Genomic DNA, 24,198 nt, shown 5'->3' on the forward strand with positions numbered 1-24,198 from the left:
CTGAGCCCAAAGGCATTTGGATTTCCTGAAGTTGGAGTTCCAGATGGTTGTAAGTTAGGAACTGAACTCTGGTCCTCTTAATTGCTGAGCCTTCTCTTCAGACCCTTCTGTTTATATATTTTAGAATATAGTTATTTTAAATGATGAGTTAGTTCAAAAGAGTTATCCTTGATTCAAAATTTAGTTTATTCTAGTCTCTTGTGGAAGCTATCTATTTTATTTCATGCTTGTGAATTGTGTTTTTTTGTTTTGTTTTGTTTTTTTCTCCAAGACTTCTGGTTAATCCACACACACACACACACACACACACACACACACACACACGTTCTTTTTCATTTTTTTTTTTTAATTTATAAAATGAATTGTTTTCCTAATTTTGCTCTCTGTATTTTCTTATATTTTAGTGGTTTTCCTTAGGATTTTTGAATTATTTTTTGGTAACCCCATAGATTTCCTTTGAATTGAGATCTAGTTCCAGGAATATCTGTGTAGGAGTGTCATACATCCTTGTTTTGTTTTTTTTTAACTTCGTTGGATATTTTCACATCTGGCATAATAGTTACCTTTTCCAATTTTGTGGACTAGCTGTCGTTTGGATAGGATTTAGGGTCCAGTGTCCTTAGAGGGGAACTTGGAAGTGTGGCCTGTGTAGTTTCGCCAGCTTTGGTCAGTGTCGCCAGTGCTGTGTGGTCTGCAGCAGTGTGTGAGAAGAGGTGTACAGCTTTGCAGTGGACATTCTCAATGTGTTTCCTTCTGCTTTGTGGACCTGAGTGCCTGTGACTCTGGGACTTATGGTGATGGCCGTTGAAGTTCTAATGCTACAGAATGTGGAGAGTCCTGTCACTATGTCCTGTGGGGCAAATGTAGGTGATGGCAAGGGTGTGGCACTGGTAGCTATGGTCTTAGAGCTATATGACATTGATAGGACCTTCCCCAGGTCCCCCTGGTCTATGTCTGTGGACCATAGATAGAATCTTCTCCAGGCTTCGGGAGACAAGCACAGGTGATGCAGCACCTTGGGTACCAGTAGCTGTGAGGCTTCTAATTCCAATGAGGTGAATACAGGCAAAGCCAGGGTTGGAACAACAGGATACCAAGAAGTCTGTTCTCTGCCCAGTCAGACTCATCAGGCTCAGGGCTTCTTTGGTGGTATCTGGAGTTGGCTCCTGCCTCCTAAGTTAGAATGGCATCTAGCTTGTGTTCTGAGGAAGGGGAAGGGCAATGTGAGATCATTCTTAGGAGCAGAATAGTCACTTAGAGCTCCATACTTGATTTGAATCCATTGAGTGCTGTGGGATCCTGCAGTTAGGTCTGCTGGTCTGCTGCTGTCCCTGGTACTTCCCAGAGGCCTTAGCAGAGGCCTGGAGCAGACTTTGAAGTAGGGCTCTGCTCTGCTGTGACTATTCTCACCATTTTCTTGTCTGCTTTTTGTCCCTCCCTCCCCCCACCACTCTCCTCTGCTGCTCTGGTAGACCCACCTGTGTCTCCTCCCTGCTGCTATGGACATCCTGAGGGACTAAGCTAAGTTCCTGACCTGGTGGTCTGTATAAGCACAGGTCTTCTGATCAGGGAGCTGGTGGCCATGTGCAGCATGAGTGGAGGTGACTGGCAGGCCAGAGGTTTCCTGGCCCCACTGCTGTTCACTGAATCCACAGCACTACTTCAACACTCGAGAGGGAGTATCCAGCCTTCAGCATCGATGCCCTCACCTCTAGACTTCCACCTGACACTACGGGAAACATGACTGAGGGCAAAGTGGCAGCCTAGCCCATACCTTTCAGGGAGACCTCCTGCTTGGGCAAGGGGATCCTATCACAGGGCTACAGTCTGTTCAAGAACCTCATTTTGACACGGATTCTGCTTTGGTAGGTCTGGTGCGGATGTTGCCTTGTTTGGTGATTATCTCCAAGACTGACTCTTCAGAGCATGGCTCAGTGAGCGAATGGATGAAATTCTCATTGACTGCACATCACAGGACTACAGATCCTGCCAGAGCCACCTTTTGTATGCTTGATGCCTTTCATGGCATTTGCATACCAGGAGCTTAAAGACCTGGTCACTGATAGCAGTGTCCCTGTAGTCTACAGCTTGGTTCAGTATTTCAGGGAACATGCTAAGATATTTCATAAGAAGTGAACTAAAACTGTATTTGAGAGAGACAGACAGACAGACAGAGGGGAGAGGGGAGAAGGACACATAGAGAAACACAACTAGAGAAATGCAAAGGCAGGAAGGTGGGGAAAGCCCTGATTTGTACTTTGCAGTGCAGTACCTTCCTGGGCATTGCCAGGCCTAGCTTTTACCCAGTTGGTATCATATAGTGTGGAGCCTCCTTTCTTGACTAATGCTTGGTTTCTGTACAAAGAAGATTGGGCAGCAGATCCTATAAGGGTTACTTCAAACTTTCATCCATGACTTATAACTGCTTAACATAATTAGAAATATGAAATTTCAGACAGTAGTCAGGTATGGTGGTATGTTAATACTTCTAGCACTGGCCAAGTACAGCATGGGAACTTGAAGCCACCCTGGGCAGTAAGTTCAAAGCTGGTCTGAGCAACATGTAAGACCTGTTTCAAAAGACAAAGCCTAACAAGGGCTGGGGATATAGTTCAGTAGACCATTTTCCTAGATGTGATTCTCATTACTCAGGGAAAACAGAAACAGAAGAAAATGAAACCCTCACACTTCACTATTTATGGCCACACAATAACACTATCTCTATATAAATGCCTCCATGCACATGTGACTTGAAGTAGCTCTGAGATGTCTGTCCAGGAGGGGAACATGAGCAGTTGGATACACACACAGTGAATTCAAAGAGGACCCTTAGGAGATCCTTAGGAGGACCTTGTATAGATAGACAGTAATAGGGACATCACAGCCACAAGGACATGTACATGACAAGGGCATAGGAGTGGAGAGTCTTGTGTTGGGAGTGATTGGACAGGCACAGTTTTTGGTTCTGATCTCAGCCCTCTCTGACTTTTACTTACTGTGAGGGGCCCAGAGCTCCCTGGAGGCTGTACCTTCTCTCTAGGCCAACCTCCTGCTGTCTGTAATCTGAAAGAAATTGATTCATTTCAGCCTCATCTGCCCACTGATTGTTTCTTTCCCCTCAGAGACAGGTACTGCAGCCTCTCTGTGTAGCTCAGCTACCTAAGGGCAGATGAGCGGTGATGTGCGTGTCCACTCCTGGCCTTGCTCCTACTATCTGGACCTTGAGAAGCAATGGGTTCCTGGGAAACTGACCTTGACACCTCATTCACTGAAGTTCAGTGCGGACAGAACTGAAGAGGTCCTTGTCGGTCTGCCCCTCTCCAGCATCACTGAGATCAGAAAAGAGACTTCTCTCTTTATCTTCAGTGCCATCACAGTCCTGGAGAAGGGCCAGGCCAAGCACTGGTTCAGCTCCCTGCGGCCCAGTCGCAATGTGGTCTTCAACATCATTGAGCACTTCTGGAGGGAACTGCTGCTGTCCCAGCCGGGCACTGCTTCCAGCACGGCCTCCCCGAAAACCAGGGGCCAGGAGCTGATGGGACTGATGGCTACTTCCCAGAGACGCATGGAAGACACATCAAAGGTCCTTCACCATCAGGGCGAGCAGCTAGACAGCGTGATGAGGGGCCTGGAGAAGATGGAGTCAGATCTAGATGTGGCTGACAGGTGGGCAAACCCCAGGGTCTGCTCTGCCTTTGCTGGAAAGGCAGAGCAGAGTGTGCTCTGGACGATCTCATGGTTAGCACATTCCTAGCACCTAGAGAAAAGGCTGTGCCCCTGCTGTGTGCACTGTGTGGGACTCATCCCAGAGAGCCACTGCCTGTTATCACTGGGATCCTCTTGGTTCACAGAGAGTAGGGAGGCAAGTGTCCATGTTGTGATGGCTGCACGCTCTGTTAATGTGTGTGTTTCCTGGGTGCTGATTGGTCATGTCCCCAACTCTCAGGTCACTAGTATGCTCTGTGTCCCCTCCTGGTGCGGATCTGCTCCGACAGGGACAAGTAGGCTTTTATTTTTTGTTTTCTATGTACTTTGAAATGTGTTTTGGGGTAGCCTTCATTGTCCTTACTGAGTTTGTCCTTCAGAATGGGCTTTTTTTTCCCACATCACTTTAAAAATGTGACCCATTTGGAGCTCCCTTTGTGTGTGTGTGTGTGTGTGTGTGTGTGTGTGTGTGTGTATCTTCTATTGGCTGCCTTGTGTTTTTTCTGTCTTGTTTCATTTGTAGTTCTCGAGCTTTTATTTCTCTTAGATTTTAATTCCTAAGAATTCATTTTGCTCTGCACATGTTGCCTGACTCATGTCTCAACCCTGCTTCCTGTCTGTTGTCTTATCTCAGCATTTCATGTGCCTTTTATTGTTTTATTTTATTTGTTTACTTATTTATTAGCTGTTCAAAACAGGGTTTCACTGTGTAGCTTTGGCTGTCTTGGAACTATCTTTGTAGGCCAAGGCTGGCCTGGAACTCAAGAGATCCACCTGCTTCTGCCTTCCAAGTGCTGGGATTAAAAGGTGTGTGCCACTACTGCCCAGCCTTTGTTTATTTGTTTTTAAGACAGGGTTTCTCTGTGTAGCCTTGGCTGTCCTGACTCACTTTATAGGCCTGCCTGCCTCTGCCTCTGCCTCTGTCTCCCCAAGGGCTGAGATTACAAGGGTGTACCACTAAGCTTGACTTCTCTGGTTTTATACTGACCTGTTTCTCCTAGTTTTCTCTTTGTCTGGATTTCTTTTTATTTTCTGTCTTTAATCAGAAGCATTTGTCCCAGGGTCCTTCCACAACTGTACTGTCAATAAAGCCTCATCTGGGGTCCCTGCTTCCCTCTTGCAATGTGAGCCTGATAGGCTTTGCCAGTCTTAGTGTGAAGGATCCAGCTCTCTTCTCCCTATTCTGCCCCTGCAGTGTCTCCTCGCAAGTGTTTAGGTTGGGTGTAAGGCCTGAGTGTCTTCCTCCAAGCCAGCATGCTCTGTCACTGACCCCTTTCTACCCCTGTGCTTAGAGGATGCCAATACCACCTTTGTTACTGTACCTAGATGTTCAGCTTCTCCCACCATTAGTATACAGAAAAGTTTCCACAATCTTGTTGCTGTCTCTTTCTGTCCTTAGGGAAGTGGTTTTTAGTTTGTGGTCTGTGAACATCATTTCTCCCTGGCCATTCTTCCCAAGGCCCATCTTTGGGAGTGCTCTTTTTCAGTATACCATGTTCAAACTTATTTTAAATTTCCATGCTTATTTCTTAAAAAGTAGTTGGAAATGTACCCTTTCGGATTCTTGTAATTACAGTTCTACAGTTCTGCTTTTTTGGTTCAGTTATCCCATAGAGTTGCGCTGAAAATATTAGGTAGAAGAGTGGACCTCTTTGATAACCTGTAGTATTAGTGCCACTCTGAGTAGCCTGATGAGATCTCAGACCTGATTGCCCATGCCTCTTAGGATAGCATCAGCCCTTTGTCTGACCTTCTGCACTGTTCACCACCCGTGTCAGTCACTAGCAGCCACTTTGGCTATCAGAATGCGTAGGTGTCTCAGTGCTGTGGTCAGCAGTGTTTTATTTAGTAATGATCATAACATGCAAGAATAGTGGTGCTCGCAATTTGGATAAGCCAAGGAGAGGCTATGAAGGAGACACGGCAAGACGTTCTGGAAGGAGACTCTCACCTTCCTGTTGCAATATAGCAATGGTATATGTGGTCCTTAGGGCCTGGGAACATGTGCTTCCTATGGATGAAGGGCTGTGAGTGTAAAGAGCAGTGTTCCCTTGCCGCTGAGTGGTCCAGGCCCTTTCAGTGCTTCTTAGGCCTTTTGCCTTTTGCCTTTTGCCATAGTCCACATGTGGCTAAGGGCATGCTGAGTGGAGGTGTGGCGGCACATCCTCCTCTCTCATCAAGACAAAGGTTCTTTTAGTAAGACCATGTCTTGGAGGTAGGCGTGGGTCAGGAGTGTTACAGGAGCAGACAGCAGAATCCGCAGTTCAGAATTGGCGTCTTAGTTCTCTCTGGCCCCAACTTAGTTTTGTCCTAGGGATGAACTGTGATGAGGTGGATATGGAGAGCAAACTCTCTCTGTTTCAGGAATGGGGATTTTTATACCATCTTCTCTTGTGGTTGACTGTGTTTCTGCCCCTGCTCATATGGACACATACGTGGAATTTGAGGATAGTTCAGCACATTTCATAGTCTTCCAAGCTAGAGTTTCTATTGTTTACTTCTGGTTCCTGTTGGGAAATGAGGTTTAATCCGGGCACACTGGATACATCCAAGCCCTGTCTTCATGAAAACTCAGCAGATGAGTCAAGGGAAGTGAGAGTCTGATGTCGCAGGGCCAGTCACAGGAGCTGGCTCAGTGTTTGGCTCTCCTCCTGACAGTGCTCACCCTTAAAGAGCCATCACTGTCAAGCACCCCAGCTCGTGTTGGAGAGGGCACATCCTCCCACATGCCCTTTCCTGCACTGTTGCCTCACACTTCCTGCCAGCCGCCCCTGGCGCAGGCCTCACGGACACTTCAGCAGAACCAGAGCTTGTATACTTCTTAAAAAATTTAATCATTTTGTATTTTCATTAAAAAAGTAAAGATAAACAATTGAGTTATTTTGTTGAGCTAGAGTTTCACCATATACCCAAGGCTACCCTAAAACATGTTATACATCTCAGAATAGTCTTCCTGATTTCTCTGCCAGGCTTGTATGTCTGTAGCACCACACCGCTCCTGTGTGCATGAGGTTAAAGGCAGGTGATGTGTACACAGAAATTGAAATCATAAATCAATGTAGTTGAGGGTTTTTTTTTTTTCCAAATCTATTCTCTTTATTTATTCCTTCACAACCTCTAGTAATCACCATTTTACCTTTAGGCTAACTTTTTTTTTTTTTTTAACATACATTTATTTATTTATTTATTTATTTATTTATTTATTTATTTATTTATTATAATTTATTCACTTTGAATCCCAGTTATAGCCCCTTCCCTCATCCCCTCCCAATCCCGCCCTCCCTCCCTCTTCTCCTCCCGTGCCCCTCCCCTAGCCCACTGATAGGGGAGGTCCTCTTCCCCATCCATCGGACCCTGGCCTATGAGGTCTCATCAGGACTGGCCGCATTGTCTTCCTCTGTGGCCTGATAAGGCTCCTGAGCTTGTATATTTTTAAGGTTAGAGTGGTCCTGGCATGAGGCCCCAAGGTACTGGCCTCTTGTATTTCAGTGCATGCCTGTTTGTCAGAATCACAGAGCCTGTTTCCTCGGTAGGCTAGACAGAGGGTGTCTGCCATGTCTGAGAGCAAAGATCTGTGGTCTGGGGTTGTGTGGTTCCTTTTCCACCGTAGTACCTGTACTGCTCCTCACAGAGAGGGCCCCCAGCCTCAGAACGTACGGGGAGGGACTTGGGCATTAAGGAAAACAGTGATAGGGTATTCTTTTGTGTTTTGTTTACCACTTGTTGGCTGAGATACCATTCAGGTAACCAAACTAGGAAGTGGGGCTTGTACACGTTTGTAGCTTATGCCTGATTCAGTAGGTTCCTGAGCTCACCTTGTTATTTCTCCAGTTTTCTAACACATGAGTAGAGTGGGCATACTCAGGAGTGAGCAGAGCTCCTGTGGGTCCCTGACCTGTGTTGAGAGAGCCATTATGGTGGTAAAGAGTAAAATGAAGCCCCTAGAACTTGTATCTAGGAACACAGTAAGCCAATAGCTTTGTATATCTGTGAAGGGCTCACAGAGTGCCACCACAAGTGGCTGTAAATTAGCTCTTTTGACCCACCCTTTGGTTGTGCTGATTTGCACAAGCAGCTCACAGACCTTGTATTGACTGGTTAATCATGAGAGTAATTACCAAGGATACATTGAAGAGATGTAAGAGGCTGGGTATGTGGAAGGGACAAGGCTTTCATGCCCTCCTTGGGCACTGCCCCTTGGACTCTCCACATTCAGCTCTGGGAAGCCCCGACCCTGTCTCTAGGAGTTTTATTGCACTAACTACAGGGGGTGACCCATTAACCCACTGGCCACCGGAGATCCACTCAAGCTCCAGCCCTTCTTCCCTCTCTGGGGGCTGAGATGAGGCTGAGGGTCCCCACCCTCTGATCCAGCCCTGATCCGCACCTGGTAGCTCCCCAGGGGCTGCTGGCCAGCAGAGGGCTGTTAGTATGTAGAAGGGACTTCGCTTGGAGATTCCTAGGAAACAGGATGAGGACCAAATGTATTTCGGAAAGTCACACTTGAGAAATGCCTGCAAAGCTTGGAGAATTTAGAAATCTGCTTACTTTTTATTTCATTCTGAAAAAAAAAAAAAAAAAAAAAGACATGGTAAGTCTTTTTTGGTGCCTTTTGTCAGTTGTCTTCCTAGCTTCTTAAGTCTTTAACACAAGGAGTGACAGAATTCTTCAGGTTCTGTGTTCTTTCACTGTCAGATTAATTACACTGATTCATTTCCAGTGGTAAGCCACCCTCATCTTATTTGCAGCATAGTAATTTTTTATGAAATTTTAATATTTCATCAGGAGCGCTTGCTGATTTTTTACAAGGAGTTTTGCTGTCTTGGGATCGGCACGTCTTGTTGAATGGGGTTTGGTGTGACTCAGGCAGCCTGTGAGCTATCCTAGCATTGTTCTCTGAATGGGGCTGTGGACAGACGGCTGGTGGTCCTTCTCTTTGGCAGAGTTCACCACTGAAAACCCTTGGGGCTCGGCGTTCTCTCTGGGGCCATCTTCACAGATTGGGTTTCTTTCTACAGTTACTCATTTTTTTTTTTCCTTGCCCATGTTTCAGAGGTTGAGCTTTCTAGTGTTATACATGTCTGGTAAGTTGTTAGATTTATTGGCACTGAGAATAATGCCCATAAAACTTACTGACACGGTCCTGTGTCAGTACTTTATATTTTTTCTGTTGTTTACTTAATCATTTCTTGTTAGAACTTTGTATTTTTATTTGAATCACATCAAAGAACTGACTTTCAGCTTTCTCTCTCTCATTTTTAAAGAGTTGGTCTTGCTCTGTAGCCCTGGCTAGCCTGGAACTCACTTTGTAAACCTCTGGCTGGCCTCTTAACTCACACAGATCTAGTTGTCTCTTGCCTACAGAGTGCTGGGATTACAGTCACAGTTCCTTCATTTTTATTTGTCTTCCCTCTGTATGTAGAGACACATACACGCCATAATATTTGTATGGACACTTGGAGTCAGTTTTCTCCTTCCACCACGTGGGTTCCAAGGATCAAGCTCAGACCATCAGGCCATCTTGGTGGCAAGTTCCTTTACCCACTGAACCCAGACCATTTCCAGACCATTCCCTCTGCTTCAATTCATTGATTCCTTCATTTTGGATTTTCTACTTTCTTTGTGTATATTTTTAGTTTTTATTGTAAAACAATTTGAAATAGACACTTAGATAACTAATTATAAAGCATTTGTGTGTTTTGGGTTTTTTTTTCCTTTCTTTTTTCTTTTCTTTTTTTTTTTTTTTTTTTTTTTTTTTGAGACAAAGTTTCTCTATGTAGCTCTGGCTGTCTTGGAACGTCAACCATGCTGGCCTTGACCTTGGAGATCCAGCTGCTTCTGACTCCTGGGTGTTGAGATTTAAAGGTGTGGGCCACCACCACCCAATTTTAAACCTTTCTAATATACACATATATACATGTTAAAAACTCAGTGTCCTCAAATGGGATAGCACTGGCTTCTCTTGTATGTTGTATTTTCATTGTTAGTCACGTTAAATGTTTTCTTTTTTAGATTTGTTTTTATATGTAGTTACTGTTTGCCTGAATCCGTGTCTGTGTATGTATCGTGTGCATACTTGTGTTCTTAGAGGTGAGAGGAAGGTTTCAGATCTCCTGGAACTGGAGTTACAGATGGTTGTAAACCACCATTCAGGTTCTGGGAAAGGAACCCAGGTCATCTACAGGAGCAGCAAGTGCTCTTAAACCATGGAGCCATTGCTCTAGCCCCTTTAAATGTTTTCTAAATTCTTTTTGCATTTTTGGCACATGTACTTCGGTATGCATTAAATCTGCAAATATTTTCAGATTTGTATTTGTGCTTTGGACATAGTGCCTTTGCACCTAGCTGCATTCCCTAATGAGTGCTCTGTGTCCATTTGAGAGCAATGGGGGGTGATGCTGTTATCAGTCAGCCTGAGCTGCCATAATACCTTTCAAAACTCTAAATTCTTACAAAAAAAAAAAAAAATTTTTTTTTTTATCATCTTGTCCTGTCAGTCATTAAAAGAAATGTAACTGTTGAAGTCTACAACTGTGATTGTTTTTTCTTTGGCTTTTGTCACTTTTTTGCGTAATGAATTTTGAAGTGGTGTTATTTGGTTATATAAATACGTACTGTTAGGTCTTCTGTTGTATAGATTCTCTCATCATACAGTGTCCCTGGTAGCATGCACTTACTGTTAGCATCCTATGTATGATGTGTACATTTCAATTCTTTGTTTTCTGTATATCTGTTCTTTAATGTTTTGTGAATATGATACACAGTCTCTTGTTTCTTTCAGGCTGATAATGTATCTTTTAAGTTGGTCCATTTGCTTTAGTCTGAATGCTTAGCTGGTTTGGTTTAACCCATTTACTTCTGCTGTGTGTTTGATATTTGCTTTTTTTTTTACTGCCTCCATTTTTCTTCTGCTGATGCAAGGATGTATTTCTTGGGGCTGCAATTGTACTGTGCAGTCTAGTAGACACTAACTATATTAAAATTGAACTATTGGTCTGGGAAGCGGCTTAGAGATAGAGCTCTTACCTAGCACAGCGAGGCCCTGAATTTGATTCCCAAGCTCTATGAACAATTAATTAATTAAATTAGGAATTGAGTTTCTTAGTTGCCATGGTTATATATAAAGTGTTTAGCAGCTACATGTGCCTTCGGTTGTTTTGGACAGTGCAGACAGAGGATTTCTGTGCTGCAGAAAGCTTTAGCAAACAGCTCTGTAGAGATTGGTGGGCTGGTGAATTCATGGATGGATTCTGAGTCAGAATTCTCCAGGTCAAGGCATACTGTGAAAAGAACAACATGACTCATTTGCACATGTTTGTTGTATCTTTGGTTAGCTGCATCCCCTCTAGACAAGTGTGCTTGCCACCCCAAGCCTCAGGTTTTCACCCTTTGCTCTTTCTGCTTCATGCGTATTTATTGGGAATGATTGACTGTAAAATGGTAACATGCTCTACAAAGATTAAAGCAGTCTTCTGAAAAACAAAGGTGTTACTCCTTAAGATTGTCTCTGGTTTTTGTGTTTTCTCTGCTCTTGTAGATTGCTGACAGAACTGGAGACTCCTTCCTGGTGGCCTTTTAGCTCTAAGCTTTGGAAGACGCCAGCAGAAGTAAAGCCCAAGGAAGGTGTTCCTGTAGCCACTTGTGAGCCCTTTGGAAAGGACGGGGTTGTGATCAGAGTCCCTGCTGTTGTTTCTCAGAGAACAGAGTCTCATTCCAAGCCAGGAAAGCTCACTGTCCTGGTTTCTGGTTTGGAAATCCACGACTCCAGTTCATTGCTCCTGCACAGGTTTGAGAGGGAAGATGTCGATGACATCAAGGTTCATTCTCCTTATGAGGTCAGCATACGCCAGCGGTTCATTGGGAAGCCAGACGTGGCTTATCGGGTGATATCTGCCAAGATGCCAGAGGTCATTCCCATTTTAGAAGTGCAGTTCAGCAAGAAGATTGAGCTCCTGGAAGATGCCTTCATGCTCAGGAGCAGGGGCGGAGCGTCCCCTGCAGTGAGCAGCTGCTCCATTCAGCATGCAGGTGAGTGGCCGGTAGGGCAGTGTGTGGACTGACTTCCTAAAATTAGAGCCTCACTCAGCACGGTGTAGTTTGTGTTCAGCATGCCCATCAGTCAGCAGCTGCTGGCTCCAGCTTGCAGACAGTCACAGGCTTATACAACCCCTCCAGACTGCCAACTTACACCTGCCCTTGACAGATGATTGGGTTTCAGAACAGGGCAGTGGCGAAGCTTTGTTCTCGAATGTCTCCCGAAGGCTTACCTCTTGGGGTGGCGCTGTTGGAGGACGATGGGGCCTTCTTGCAGGGTCTTGGGTCACTGGAGGCTTGCCCTCTCTTCCCGTATGCTAGTGACACAGTGAGCAGTTTTGTCCCTGTATGCTGTACAGCCTCACCACAGGTCTAAAGCGTTAGGGAGCCTTTGACGTTAGGCTGGGATCCTTTAGAACCGTGGCTTAGTTAAATCTCCTCTCTTGATAAGTTGATTGGCTGTGTATTTCCTTGTAGTATAGAAAACTGACTACTAGAGTCAGAAGGTTCTATCCAGCCCATTTGTTACATTGCTTTAATAAAATATGAGAAGCCGTGTGATATATGAAGAAACTATTCGGTAGCTTGCCATTCTGAAAGCCTAAGGTCCAAGATTGGACAGCTCATTTGTTAGGGCTCTGGTGAGGGTCACATGGCAGATGGCACAATGGTGAGAGCACTTGACAAGACAAGATGCTGAAGAGATTCAGGGCCCAGGCTTGCTCCTTTACAACAGCTACCTCTATCAGAAACTGACTAGGATCCTGTAATCTCTCCAAAAGACAATCTCCTTGTGACCTGATGACCTCTGCCTAGGCTGTAATCCTCAAAGGTGCCAGCACTTCCTACCATCACTTAGTGCCCAGCATGTGAGCCCTTGGAAGACATGCTCAGAGCATATGAACAACAGCAAAGGGTTTGGGTAAGCCAGCCAAAGGACGCTTCAGGTCCTCAGCCCTTGCCTCTCCTCAGCCTAACTCAGGAATTGGCACCTCAGATACATTCTGGTGCGACGCACACCTACACTGACCTGTCCCCCACCAGCCTACCACTTGCCTTTGGCATTGCGTTGGTTCTTTCCAGCCATTACCCAAGTGTGGTAGTAGGGATGGGCATCATTGAATTCTAGGACACAGCTGAGTTTTCAGATTCAGATACTGTGCACTGGGTCAAGGTCCAGGATGGGGTACATTTGGACATGGTGTGTGTACATTCTCCCCTGGATTGGGATCAGCAAAGTGGAGACCTCCATGTAAAAGATGAGATGCTACCCTGTGAATCATGACACCCATCCGTATGAGAGAACAAATTGCTATGCTCTCACGTCCAGTGAGGCACAGGCAGAGGAGAAGCAAGAAGCGGAGACTCTCCTAGTGAGGGAGGAGTAAGGAGAAGAGCCAAGTCGACATACACAATGTCAGGGAGGAGAAGGATGACTGAGGGAGGAAGTGATGTGAGTGTATGCATGCCCCCTGAGGGTTGGCTGTAGGTAGGAGACATTATACTGTCTTAGGAATGTGGCAGCTATCCCCGTGGAGGGAGGGCTGAGGTAGGAAATGATATGTGTGTGCGCCCATGTATGTGTATGTATGGGGGAGGGAGGCTTTAGGTAGGAGTCACTGTAATGTGTTAGGAATGTGGCAGCTATCCCCGTGGACGGAGGACTGAGCAAGAGACACAGACCTACAAGTAAGGTAACTTCCTAAGGAGATCCCTGGGGGTTTTCACGACTTCACGGAAGATGGCTTCCATAACTCGTGAAGTCATAGGTTCACCGCAAGATAGACATCCATCCAGTGGGCCTTGTTTGGGGGGAGTTCTGCTGACCACCCAGTGCCAGAAGGCCTCGGCTTGTGCACAAGATATCAGCATCATCTTTAGGAAAGCCATAGGTGTGCTTCCAGTTTCCACTCCTGGTCAGTACCCCATCTGCTGCAGGCCAGCCTCCCTTATTATAGACGTTGGCATCAGGGATGTCTTTGTAACCACAGTCTTAGCAGCAGCCTGCTGGGATTTGACGGAGTTCCTGGGGACCTGGCCTTTGTAAGGGGCATCACAGGACACTTGTATGGAAGGACTGGAGCCCTTGGAGCATGCCAGTCTGTGTTGTCTGTCTCCTGGGGACTCCCTAGTGTTGAGTGAACTGGGTGGGAAGCACCATCCTCAGTTCTAGTGCATGGGCGTGCCTTCCAGCTGGCTGGTGTGGGCAGGAAGCTCACATGTACTGAGGTTTAGTGGGGAAGATGGCTTCCAAGTAGGTGGGATCTCAGTGGTTTTCTTGCCCAGAGCTTGAGGGTGGGTGGGCACCTTGCCCACGCCTCCATGTGCTGCAGCCCTCGGCTAGCTTCTGTCTCACCACCAGGAGGGGGAGACTGTGCAGGGAAAGGAAGCCTCATCCAGGACCCAGGCCCAGCCTCTTCTGAAGGTGTGCTTGCGCATGTGGCCACACAGGGGCAGTGTTGAAGCATGGTAAGCTGTGGCTGCTGAGAGTTAAACTACACAGGAAGCTCCCCAGAGACTACTGTAGTGAGTGCTTCCTGCAGACCACTGAGGCTGCCAGTATCAAGGACCTGGGCCTGGGAGCAGGAAGATTGGCCTTGATGTCTCAGGGAAGCACAGCTTGATTGCTGCATCCTCCAAGACTTGTGAGCTGAGAATAGTTTCAGATTTGCATCGCTGAAGGTCTGAAGATAGTGCAGGTCATTATCTCTTGTTTGATGTCACAGGGTAGCAGGTGTCTCAGACTCTGAGATTCAGATCACGGAGTCTTTGTGAACAGTAATGAAACTGTTGACATCTGCATGTGAAACTCACTGCTGCTTCATGTCTGTTTGATGCATGTAGGGTGGTTTTATACTTTTTTCAGTGAATTTTGTCATAGAGTTTTTCAGAGTGTCCTGGAGTTTGCAGCTTATGAACCGTGGACTTTAGCATTAGAGTCCTATGCTGCTCCCAAACCCCAAATCTGCTCTCATCCACTGCTAACGTTAGTGTGCCTCCTTGTCCCATCCAGGGAGCATGCCGTGTACCTAGTCTCTTACCTCATCTTACCTCCATCTGCTGTCCTCTGTCCCCAGAGCCCCTGGGTTCTATGATTGTGGGCTCCTGGGTTTCTTGGCTCTGACAGTACCCTTAAAAGCCTGTAGAAGCATGCCCTGCTGGAGCACATGCCATTTATTTTCAAGGTTTATCTGGGTGAAGTCAGCAGTAAGGTGCCCTCACACTCTGTGACCAGAGCACACATAGCGTTGTCTAAGCCATTTGTTTGCTAACTCTGTCTTTGCTGCTTGCTGATGTCACATGCCCAGAGGGGGCTTTCCGCAGCAGGCACTGGGAGCCTCCAGACACCCGCTACCGAACAGCTCCCAGCACTTCTGCCTGGCCACTGCATCCCCAGCCATACGGCATATGACACAATGGGATGGATGATGCCATCTGACCAACCTGACCCAAACTGTCTTTTAAGACAGAGCTCGGAAGCCCTTCAGGGTCCTAGGATGTAGGCACCCATCTTAGGGTTACTCCTGCTATGATGAAACACCATGAGCAAAAGCAAATTGGGGGGGAAAGGGCTTATTTTGTGTACACTTCCACATAACAGTTCATCAACAAAGACAGTCAGGACAGGAACTCACATAGGGCAGGAACCTGGAGGCAGGAGCTAGTGCAGGGGCCATGGAGGACTGCTGCTTCCTGGATCTTCCTATGGTTTGCTTAGACTTGTTTCTTATATAACCCTGAACCACCAGCCCACACTAGGCAGGACCCTCCTTCATCAATCACTAATTAAGAAAATATCTTGCAGATTAGTCTTATGGAGTGGTTTTCTCAAGTGAGGTTTCCTCCTCGCCGATGACTCTAACTTCTGGCAAGCTGACATAACAACTGGCCAGCACAGCACCCTAGGATGAGGTCCTCAAGTGTGCAAGCACTGTGCTGTGTTTGAGCTCTCACAAGGGGTGTCTGACAATATAGGTACTGCAGTGTGCCTGATGGGGATCTCTGGGCCCAAGGACAGGGTTTGTGAGGATACAGACATGGGTGACACTGTGAAGCATAGGACTCGTGGGGTGCAAAGACAGGGTCCTCAGGGTTGGACTGTGCTGAGCTGCTGGCCAGGAAGCTGGTTAGGGAGGGTAGCTTGGCCCTCTTGCACCTGAGGTCTCCATGCCTGAGTGTACCATGTGCTACAAAGTCCCTGTGGAAGGGTAGGTGTCTGTGGAAGCACAGCTTTCCCTTTCTCCATCTGTCCTGCCCTTGTGGGTGAAGGAGCATTTTGTTTTCTGACCTGTGAACTGTGAACCAGCTTCTCAGGCTTCTCATGCAGCTGCAGCCCCTGTTACAAGGCCATGTGGGCCCCAGAAGAGGGATCTGCCTGGGTCAGTAGCAGGTTGGGCCTGCTACTCTGAGCTGTATGCCAGAGTAGTTAGTGTCTGTGGGGCCCAGTGTCTGTCCCCTTTGCCAGCTGACCTCCCTGAAGACCATCTTCTCCCTGAAGACCTCCTTGCCCTGCAGTCTCACTGCCTTGCTGCAGGAGCCGTTCTTGGTGCTTTTATTAAACGATCATTAGTGACTACAGAGATAGAAACCATCCTGCCCAGAGCCACAGTAATTCTCAGATGTTTCAAAACATGGATCAACGAGTCAGCAATCAGCCCAGGAGGTGGCAGAGCTCTGTGGCTTAGGTGGGTCCCAGCTGACCCCACAGCTTGTGGAAAACATCCCAGACGCCATGTGTCTGTGGGTCTTTAGTAACATCCATTAGGAGAGTCTTGCTTCAGCTTTCTGTTTGTTGAAGCAGTACCGGTTATTGAAGCTCTTGCAGTCCAGTCAGTCAGGATCTTTGTAGCTTCAGCCAGCCAGGGTCTGCCCTGAGGTTTCAGTCACTGAGAATCCTTCAGTCAGTCTGGCTGTTGTCTATAGCTTCTTCAGTCAACTAGGGTCTCCTGTTGGTGTCAGTCAGCCAGGGTCTTTCCTATAGCTACAGTCAGCCAGGGTCTCTCCTTTAGTGTCAGTCAGTCAGGTCTCTTCTGGACCTTCAGTCAAAGTCTCCTGTAGCTGGAAGTGTGGAAGCCACAGTCAGCAGCTCTGGAGATCTGCTTCCTGAATCCAGGCTGTGGCCAAGGATCCCAAGAGGCCCTGGGGTAAGGCTTCAGTGGCACAGGAGCACTGCGGCTGTGCGGTGTGACCATCACCGTGTGTGTGCACAGCTAAGAGGCTGAGAGGGTCAGTGTGTCCCAGATCCCTGAACCAGTCAGCACAGGGCACAGGGACCCCAAATGCAGACAGTGGGGTTCTTTGTGCCCGTGAGTCGGTATCCTTTGCCTCTCACCTGAGACAGCCCTCTTCGTACTGGGCTCTCACCCCAAGCCTACCTACCATGATCCCCTCAGGCTGATGATGGCTGAGCTCGCCTTTTCTGCCATTTCCAGCTTCCAGCCCAGCTAGCTGTGTCTGCTAGTTGTAAAGCAGTGCTGTACCAGCCAGGAACTCTCATGGACAGAGGAGCTCAGCAGTGAGCCCTGGGAGCTGGGGAGGCTGATAACTGCCACCACCACGTCAGCACCTGGCAAATACAAGCCCGTAATCGGTTGGGCTTGTTGCAGTCAGTTTCATTTAGAATGTGGTAGAAAGAGCGCTGTCCCAGTGATGGGGCCTGACTGCTAACTGCTAGACTTGGTTTCCACACTCAAGTGTGTGTGTGTGTGTGTGTGTGAAGCTGTTCACCTCTGCGTTCATCTACCCGTCCTGTGGGCTTGTCCTCACCCTGCCCGCCTTCCTCCTCAGGGTGTGGCCGGTTCTTAGCCACCCCTGCCTTTCTCAGGAGGGCTGCCCCTAAGGCTGCTGGAAGAGCTTCGGAGCGAAGGGGATTTTGTGTTCAGCCAGCAGCTCTTGCTCTCCTTCCTGGGGCAGACAGGCTTGTCTTAGGGACTCATCTTAGGGTTCCTGCCCTCAGGCCCGGTGTGAGCTCCCCTAGTTGAGTGTGTGCCTCCTTTCCCCTCTTCCTCTAGTGTGCAGCAGCGTCCTCCAGGCTGCCCACCTTGTCTAGCTAAGAGAGGTGTGTAAGCCTCCGGAGGGACTGCTTGTCAAACTCAGTGCCCTTCCAGTGTCCTCCCAGCCTAGTAAATGCACTTGGCCGCTGCTCTGTCCAGGTGCCCAATGTGGTAGAGAGGAGCAAGATCAGACTCCAGTTGCAGACCTTTTTCTGGGCCTCAGAGTTCTGGTTTGTGGCACATGGCTGCCTCCAGGAGGCACTGGGTTGGGCCGGTTGCACCATTCCTGTCAGCTGTCCTGTCTTGGTGCAGGGATCCCCAGCAGGCAGGTTGTGTTGGTGTGGGAGAGCTGCAGAGCTGCCCCACTCCCTGAGTCCAGCCTGACCACAGGGTAGTGGTTGTGACTCAGGAAGCCCGGGGCTGCCTGTACATGTGGCTCCATTTGGCTCCAGCAGCTGGCCATTTCCTGTGCTCTCTGGAACCACAGTGTTCTGAGGACTAGCTCACTGTCCCACATTTCCTGGTGGCTTGTTATATGTGTATCTCACCAGGGTTCACCAGTTCTTGCGTTCTGTATGCCACATCTTGGACAAATTGAGCTCTAGAAGATTACAGCCCCTTCTCTGAAGAGATCCTTGCAGAATTAGCCCTGGGGGTTAGCAGCAAACTCACCTTGATGTGTGGCCTTCAGCTCAGTAGGGGCGCAGGCACCAAGGCCATACATGCCCATAGGGACACTCGGACGTGCGCCTCAGACCAAAGCTTGGGGCCGTCTTAAATTGCCCGTCTGGTGCTCTGAACGCTTGTGTGTGGTTTGTGCCTCCCGACAGTCCTCACCACTGACCTCAGCTTTCCGTTCCAGCGTCCAGACTGATGGGCTGCGCTTCACACCGGGAGCTGCCCACAGGAGGCCGGGAGGACCAGCAGCTGCAGCTGCAGAGGAACTGGCCACTGCTCTCTGAGGGGGAAGCCCAGGAGCTGACACAGGTAGAGTCCCCAGTGCCTCAGTGGGCCAGTTCAGCGTCTCTGTCCACCCCACCCGAGTCTTATCCCTCTCCTGCCTGCAGACGGGCTCTTGCTGGATGGCACATGCCTTTGACTCAATTGGGGTTCTCAACCTGTGGGTCACAACCCATCGGGGGTCACATATCATATATCCTGTACATCAGATATTTACATTATGATTCCGAACAGCAACAAAATTACAGTTATGAAGTAACAGTGAAGGTAATGCTATGGTTGGGGGGTGGGTGTCTTCACAACATGAGGAACTGCATTAAAGGGTCGCAGCATTAGGCGGGCTGGGAACCAGGTGCTGAAAGGAGCTGCTTCGTCCCAGGGTTTGCTGTGCCCATCCCAGCTCCCTAGTTTCATGGCCCGAGGACTCAGAGTGTGCACACCCTCAGTACATACAGCTGCCTTAGCGGCCACCTCCACCCATTGTATATGTGTGCATGCGTGTGGACTGTGTGTGTCTGCGCACCGCATATGTGCCATGCCTGTTCTGCACAGTCCGTGTGTACTCTGTCCAGTGTGTGCGTGTGCTCTGTGCATGTGTGTCGTGTGGTACACAGGTACTGTGTGTGCACGAGCACGCTCTGCTCTGCAAGCATGTATGTACGCTTAAGAGAAAACCAGCTTGCTCACATCGCTCATGTTCAAAACTAGATTCTGAAAGAAGTTTTCCACTTCTGTTGAAAAAAACTGAAGTTGAAATATCCCACACACGTACTTTACAGTCACCTCTCTGTAGCGTTGCAAGACAGTGCAGGTGCCTTTTCTTCTGGTGTTTGAAGAAGCACCTCTGCAGGGTGTCATTTTCCTTGCAGATATTTCAGTCTGTTCCCTTAGGAGATACGAGGACCTATAGGCTGTGACGGTTTGTCTCTGCAGTCCCAGTACTCTGGAAGCTGAGGCAAGACTGTCTGTCACAGGTTCAAGGCCAGCCTGGACTGAGGAGAGAAACTCTGAAAGCAGTACAACAAGAACAAACGAAATGCCCAGATAAGAGCTGTCAATAATTCAGGAGCATGAGGGTGAGGCCATAGGATCATGAAGTGCACACATTATAATACATACATACATACATACATACACACACATATGTGACTAAACATAACCCCTTTCTTAATTTAGAACATAAAAAGTAGGCACTGGAGAAACAGCTAAGCAATTATAGAGCACTTGCTCTTCTTGTAGAGGCCTGGGCTTGGTTTCCACAACCACGTGGGGATTCACAGTCGTGTGGAATCTTCTTCTGGCGTCTCTGGGTACCTCATGCACACATAGAGGCAAGAACTCAGGAAGGGAAGGGAAGTAAACCTTTTAGAAATGAAACATTAAAATGTCCAGTCAGTGTTCACACTGCCCTGGACCTCCCATGAGGCCTGTCTGTTCCAACCAGGACCAGCCACATTCAGAGATGGAAGAGCTCTGCCCCTCACCTGTGGGGTCCTGTATCGGGGGACATGCCCCCAAAAGAGCACTGTGTGTTTCCACTGGGAGGTGGATATGAGCAGTCATTCAGTAGCCCTGTTCTTAAAAATGAGTCCTCAGAGCCAGGAGATGAAAGTGCACACCTTTAATCCCAGCACTCAGGAGGCAGAGGCCGATGGGTCTTTGTGATTTTGAGGCCATCCTGGTCTTCTGAGTGAGTTCCAGGACAGTCAAGCCTACACAGAGAAACCCTGTCTTGAAATAAATAAATAAAGGTTTCAGTTTATGTGTTGCATAGGCACAAGCTTCTCTGAGCTCAGTGGTTTCCCCTTCATGTGGGTAGGGAAGGACTCCTTTCTATGAGATGCTTTAAACATAGACCCCTGTTCCTTTTTCCATGGCCCAGTGTTTATGCTGAGCATGACCCTGGCACACACCAGCTGTGAGCAATGGCTTCTGCAGGTCACTGTCACGTTGTCCTCAAGACCTTCCAGGTGTGGTCTTCCTCCTATGGGGTTTTGAGGAAGCCTAGTGTGTCGGGGCCCACGTCCCAGAGTTTCCTCTGAGTACCCTCCTGAGCACTTGAACAAGAGTGCATCAGCCTTGGCAGGCTGGGTCTGCAGGCTCTCCGTGCCCACCTTTATGACAACATCTCAGCCCCGCAGTTGTGTCTAGGCAGGAGCTCACTTGTTAGTCGCAATGATGCTCTGAGAGGCTCTTCCTGTTTGTGAACGTCTAACCTCTGTCAGCCTTTGTCCTAACGGCCAGGGCGGCGAACACAGCCCAAGACAAGAATGGGGTAGCAGCCTGCAGTGCCTGTCTGTGGCAGTTCCTAGAGGTCCAGAGTGGTCCATATTGTCAACACTGAGAACCTCGTGTGGAGGTCTTAGCGGTGGGACGCTGAGGGCAGTGGAGCCATAAGGGTCTCCACGTTGCCAGGCTGGGCCTCGGGGAACGGGCAGGTGGGGACTCAGTTCTGGTCAGGAGGTGCAGCCTAACTTTACATGAAACAGTATTTTCAAGGTAAACACATGTTTCATATTTAGAGAAGAATTCCTGGCTGTGCAGTTGAAGCTCTAGCCCAAGTAGGAATGAGTTAAATTCTGGGGAAATCAAAAATGCAAGAAACCCTCCTCCATCCAGCTGTGGTTTTGGTTGCGGATGCTATTAAAGCCATTATGTTGAGATGTGTCCTGGTGATTTAAATTGCAGTTGGGGATGCGAATGGGGAAGTGGCCAGGATTACATAGGTTGGGAGTGAGCTGAGCGGGTGCTCGGTCTGTGGCCACCAACTGCCGCGTCACTGCGGCTGGGGCAGGAAAAGCCCAGGAGGCCAGAAGGAAACCGAGGCCCTGGTAGATCTGGCAAGTCCCTCGCCTGCCAACTGGCTTAGCATCTATCTGCTCCTCCTCAGTCCCGTGGCTGCACGTGGTTCATGGCATCAGCAGAGGCACACACTGTTGGTGGTAAGGGATTGGCAGCATAACACAGGAAGTGGGGACTGCTGTCGTGAGGCAAGGCTCTCAGGGTCCACACAGGGTTTCTTCCTGCTTCTGTTGCTGTGCCCTGGCCTGAGTTGGGAGGCTCTTCATCCCCTTTTGCCTTTGACTGGGATCTCCCAGTGAAACCATAGTGATCTGATCTGGTGGATTGTGGGTGGGAAGACACAGCGGCCCCAGCAGCCAGCTGTGGTAGAGAAAGGAGACTGCTGTGTGTGAGATCTCCTGTCACGCCCTGAGGGTGTGCTGCAGTGCCTCCCTGGGCGGCTGAGGTCTGCAGAGCATGCTGGCCTTTCAGCTTGATGTCTGCGTCTCTGGAATCTCCACGTGCTTTCTATACCCCAGCTCCACATGTACCTGTTCCTGTGTCGACAGGTAAATGTAGTTTTCTGGAAATTATTTTGTGGTTCTCTGTTGGTTATATAACCTTTTCCAAGAAGTTTGTGGGCCAGCGAAATGGTTCAGTGGGTAACGGCACTTGCCACCAAGCCTGATGACCTAAGTTTGATCTTTGGAGCCTACATTGTAGAAGGAGAAAATTAAGTCTCTCAGGTTGTTCTAGGTCAGGCATGGTGCTACATGTTTTTAATCCCCATAAATCACTAGGCAGAGGCAGGGGAATGCCTGTGAAATTGAGAACAACTTGAACTAAATAGTGAGTTCAGGGCCAGGCAGGACTACACAGTGTTTTGACACCCTGTGTCAAAACAAAAATAAAACAAACAAACAAAAATAATAATAACAATCTGTCACCTGACCACCACTTGTAAGCGTGTATGCACAGTGAAACAAAATGAAATAAATATAATAAAAAAAATTTAAAGACATTCATGTATGGTGCTTCTGTCATTGAGCAAATATGCAACATGGTTTGTCATCTTCAGTGCCCGTCACCTTGGCCCATTTTCCCTGGTACCCCAGGTTTACAAACTGTACCTTCCTCAAAGTATACCTTCTCCCTGCTGGAAGCATGCCTCAGCCATTTTGAATGAAGCTCATCTGCAGGTGATTGTACTCCCCAAGTATCTCTGAAGCTAAAGCAGAATTCAAGAGTCAGGGGCATCACCAGCCCACCCTGTGTGCACATTGAGACCTCAGGTCTTCTTCTCTGCGCAATGACATGTGCCATGATGACCCCACATATGTCCTGCAGGTCTTCTCCCCATGGGCAACGGCTGCACACTGTCCCCTCTGTCAGTCTGTACAACTAGACCCTCAGCCTCTAAGGGGCAGAGCCCTGGAAGAGCCACCTGCCAGGCTGAGTTCAGGGTCTAACTCTTGAACAGTTTGTAGTTATCTTTTGCCACTGCAGGTTTTTGCCTTGGTGCCCATATGTTCCCACACTTACTTGAACTTTTCCTGTGAATACTGTCAGCATTCCTACCATCACAAAGGGGTTCTTGGGGGATGTTTTTATATAGAGCTTTAGTCCTAGTCCATTTTAGCACTGATCTAAGCCATGCACCGCAGGCACAAGTTGAGCATCCTTCATCCCCAAATTCAAAATTGTTTGAACACCTGACACATGTTGAGGCCAGGTATACCTTTCCTCAATGTCTTCTCCACCTTATGTTTTATAATTCAGGCTCCCACGAAACCTGGACCCTGCCATTTTGGCTAGACTCTCGAGGCAGTGCGCCCCTGGAATCCATCTGCCTTTGCTCCACAGTTCCGGGGTTATGGGCATATACCTGGTGCCCAGCTCTTACATAGGTGCTGCGGATCTGATCTCAGGTCAGGTCCTCATGCTTGTCCAGCAAGCCCTTTACTACTGAGAAGCCACCCCTCCAACCACAACTAACATTCTTAAGGACACAAATAAAAGCAGCCAAATGAAACAGCTAGATATCGAGGGTCTCAAACATAGTTTTCCATCCTCTCTCAGGTACCTGGCCTGTTACCTTCTGGTACACCAGTCAGGATCTCCATTGTCTAAACTGCAGGTCACGCTTGATTCATCAGTCTTATACTTGAACCTAGTACCTAACCCCCATTCTCTGGGAGGTCACACTGGGATCAGGTGGCCATCCTCACACACATACTCTCCAGTCAGAGAGATAGTCTTTGCATTTCCATAAACTCACCTGTGGTCACGGGCTTCATGGGTTTCAAAGACAAAGACATTTCCATTACTTGGGAGGTCCCACAGGTGTAGATGCTTCCAGGACCCAGGAACAAAGGCTGGCCAAATCTTCTTCCGTTGTTTATTTTATTTTATTTTATTTTATTTATCTTTATGTTCGAGGCAGGGTTTCTCATTTTATAACCCAAATGAGCCTAGAACTTACTATGTTGCTAGGCTAGGTCCAAACTCATGACAATATTCCTGTTTTCCCTTCCCTGGCATACCGTCATACCCAGCTTTCAAATTCTCTGTAATACAATAAGGGCACAAATAATTAAAATTATAATATATTACCCTGTGCCTCGCTTTGAAATTTGAGACAGGATCTCACTATACATTCCTGGCTGGCCTTGAACTCATAGAGATTCATCTGCCTCTGCTTCCCAAGAGCTGAGATTAAAGATGC

The 24,198-nt window shown here is 47.9% G+C and overlaps 1 protein-coding gene across 5 annotated transcripts in view; it reads left to right on the plus strand.

The window, feature by feature from the left end:
- Snap47 (synaptosome associated protein 47) overlaps nt 1-24,198 on the plus strand; it is a 65,546-nt gene that overhangs the window by 15,054 nt on the left and 26,294 nt on the right. For all 5 annotated transcript variants that reach the window (XM_055594146.1, XM_055594147.1, XM_055594143.1 and 2 more), the window contains exons 2-4: nt 3,123-3,666; nt 11,243-11,733; nt 18,595-18,719. In XM_055594146.1, the coding sequence (XP_055450121.1) occupies nt 3,170-3,666; nt 11,243-11,733; nt 18,595-18,719 (1,113 nt within the window). In that variant the 5' untranslated portion in view covers nt 3,123-3,169. The remainder of the gene's footprint in view (nt 1-3,122; nt 3,667-11,242; nt 11,734-18,594; nt 18,720-24,198) is intronic.

This window comes from Psammomys obesus, unplaced genomic scaffold, assembly GCF_907164565.1.
Source record: "Psammomys obesus unplaced genomic scaffold, mPsaObe1.curated_primary_1811, whole genome shotgun sequence".
Taxonomy (NCBI): domain Eukaryota; kingdom Metazoa; phylum Chordata; class Mammalia; order Rodentia; family Muridae; genus Psammomys; species Psammomys obesus.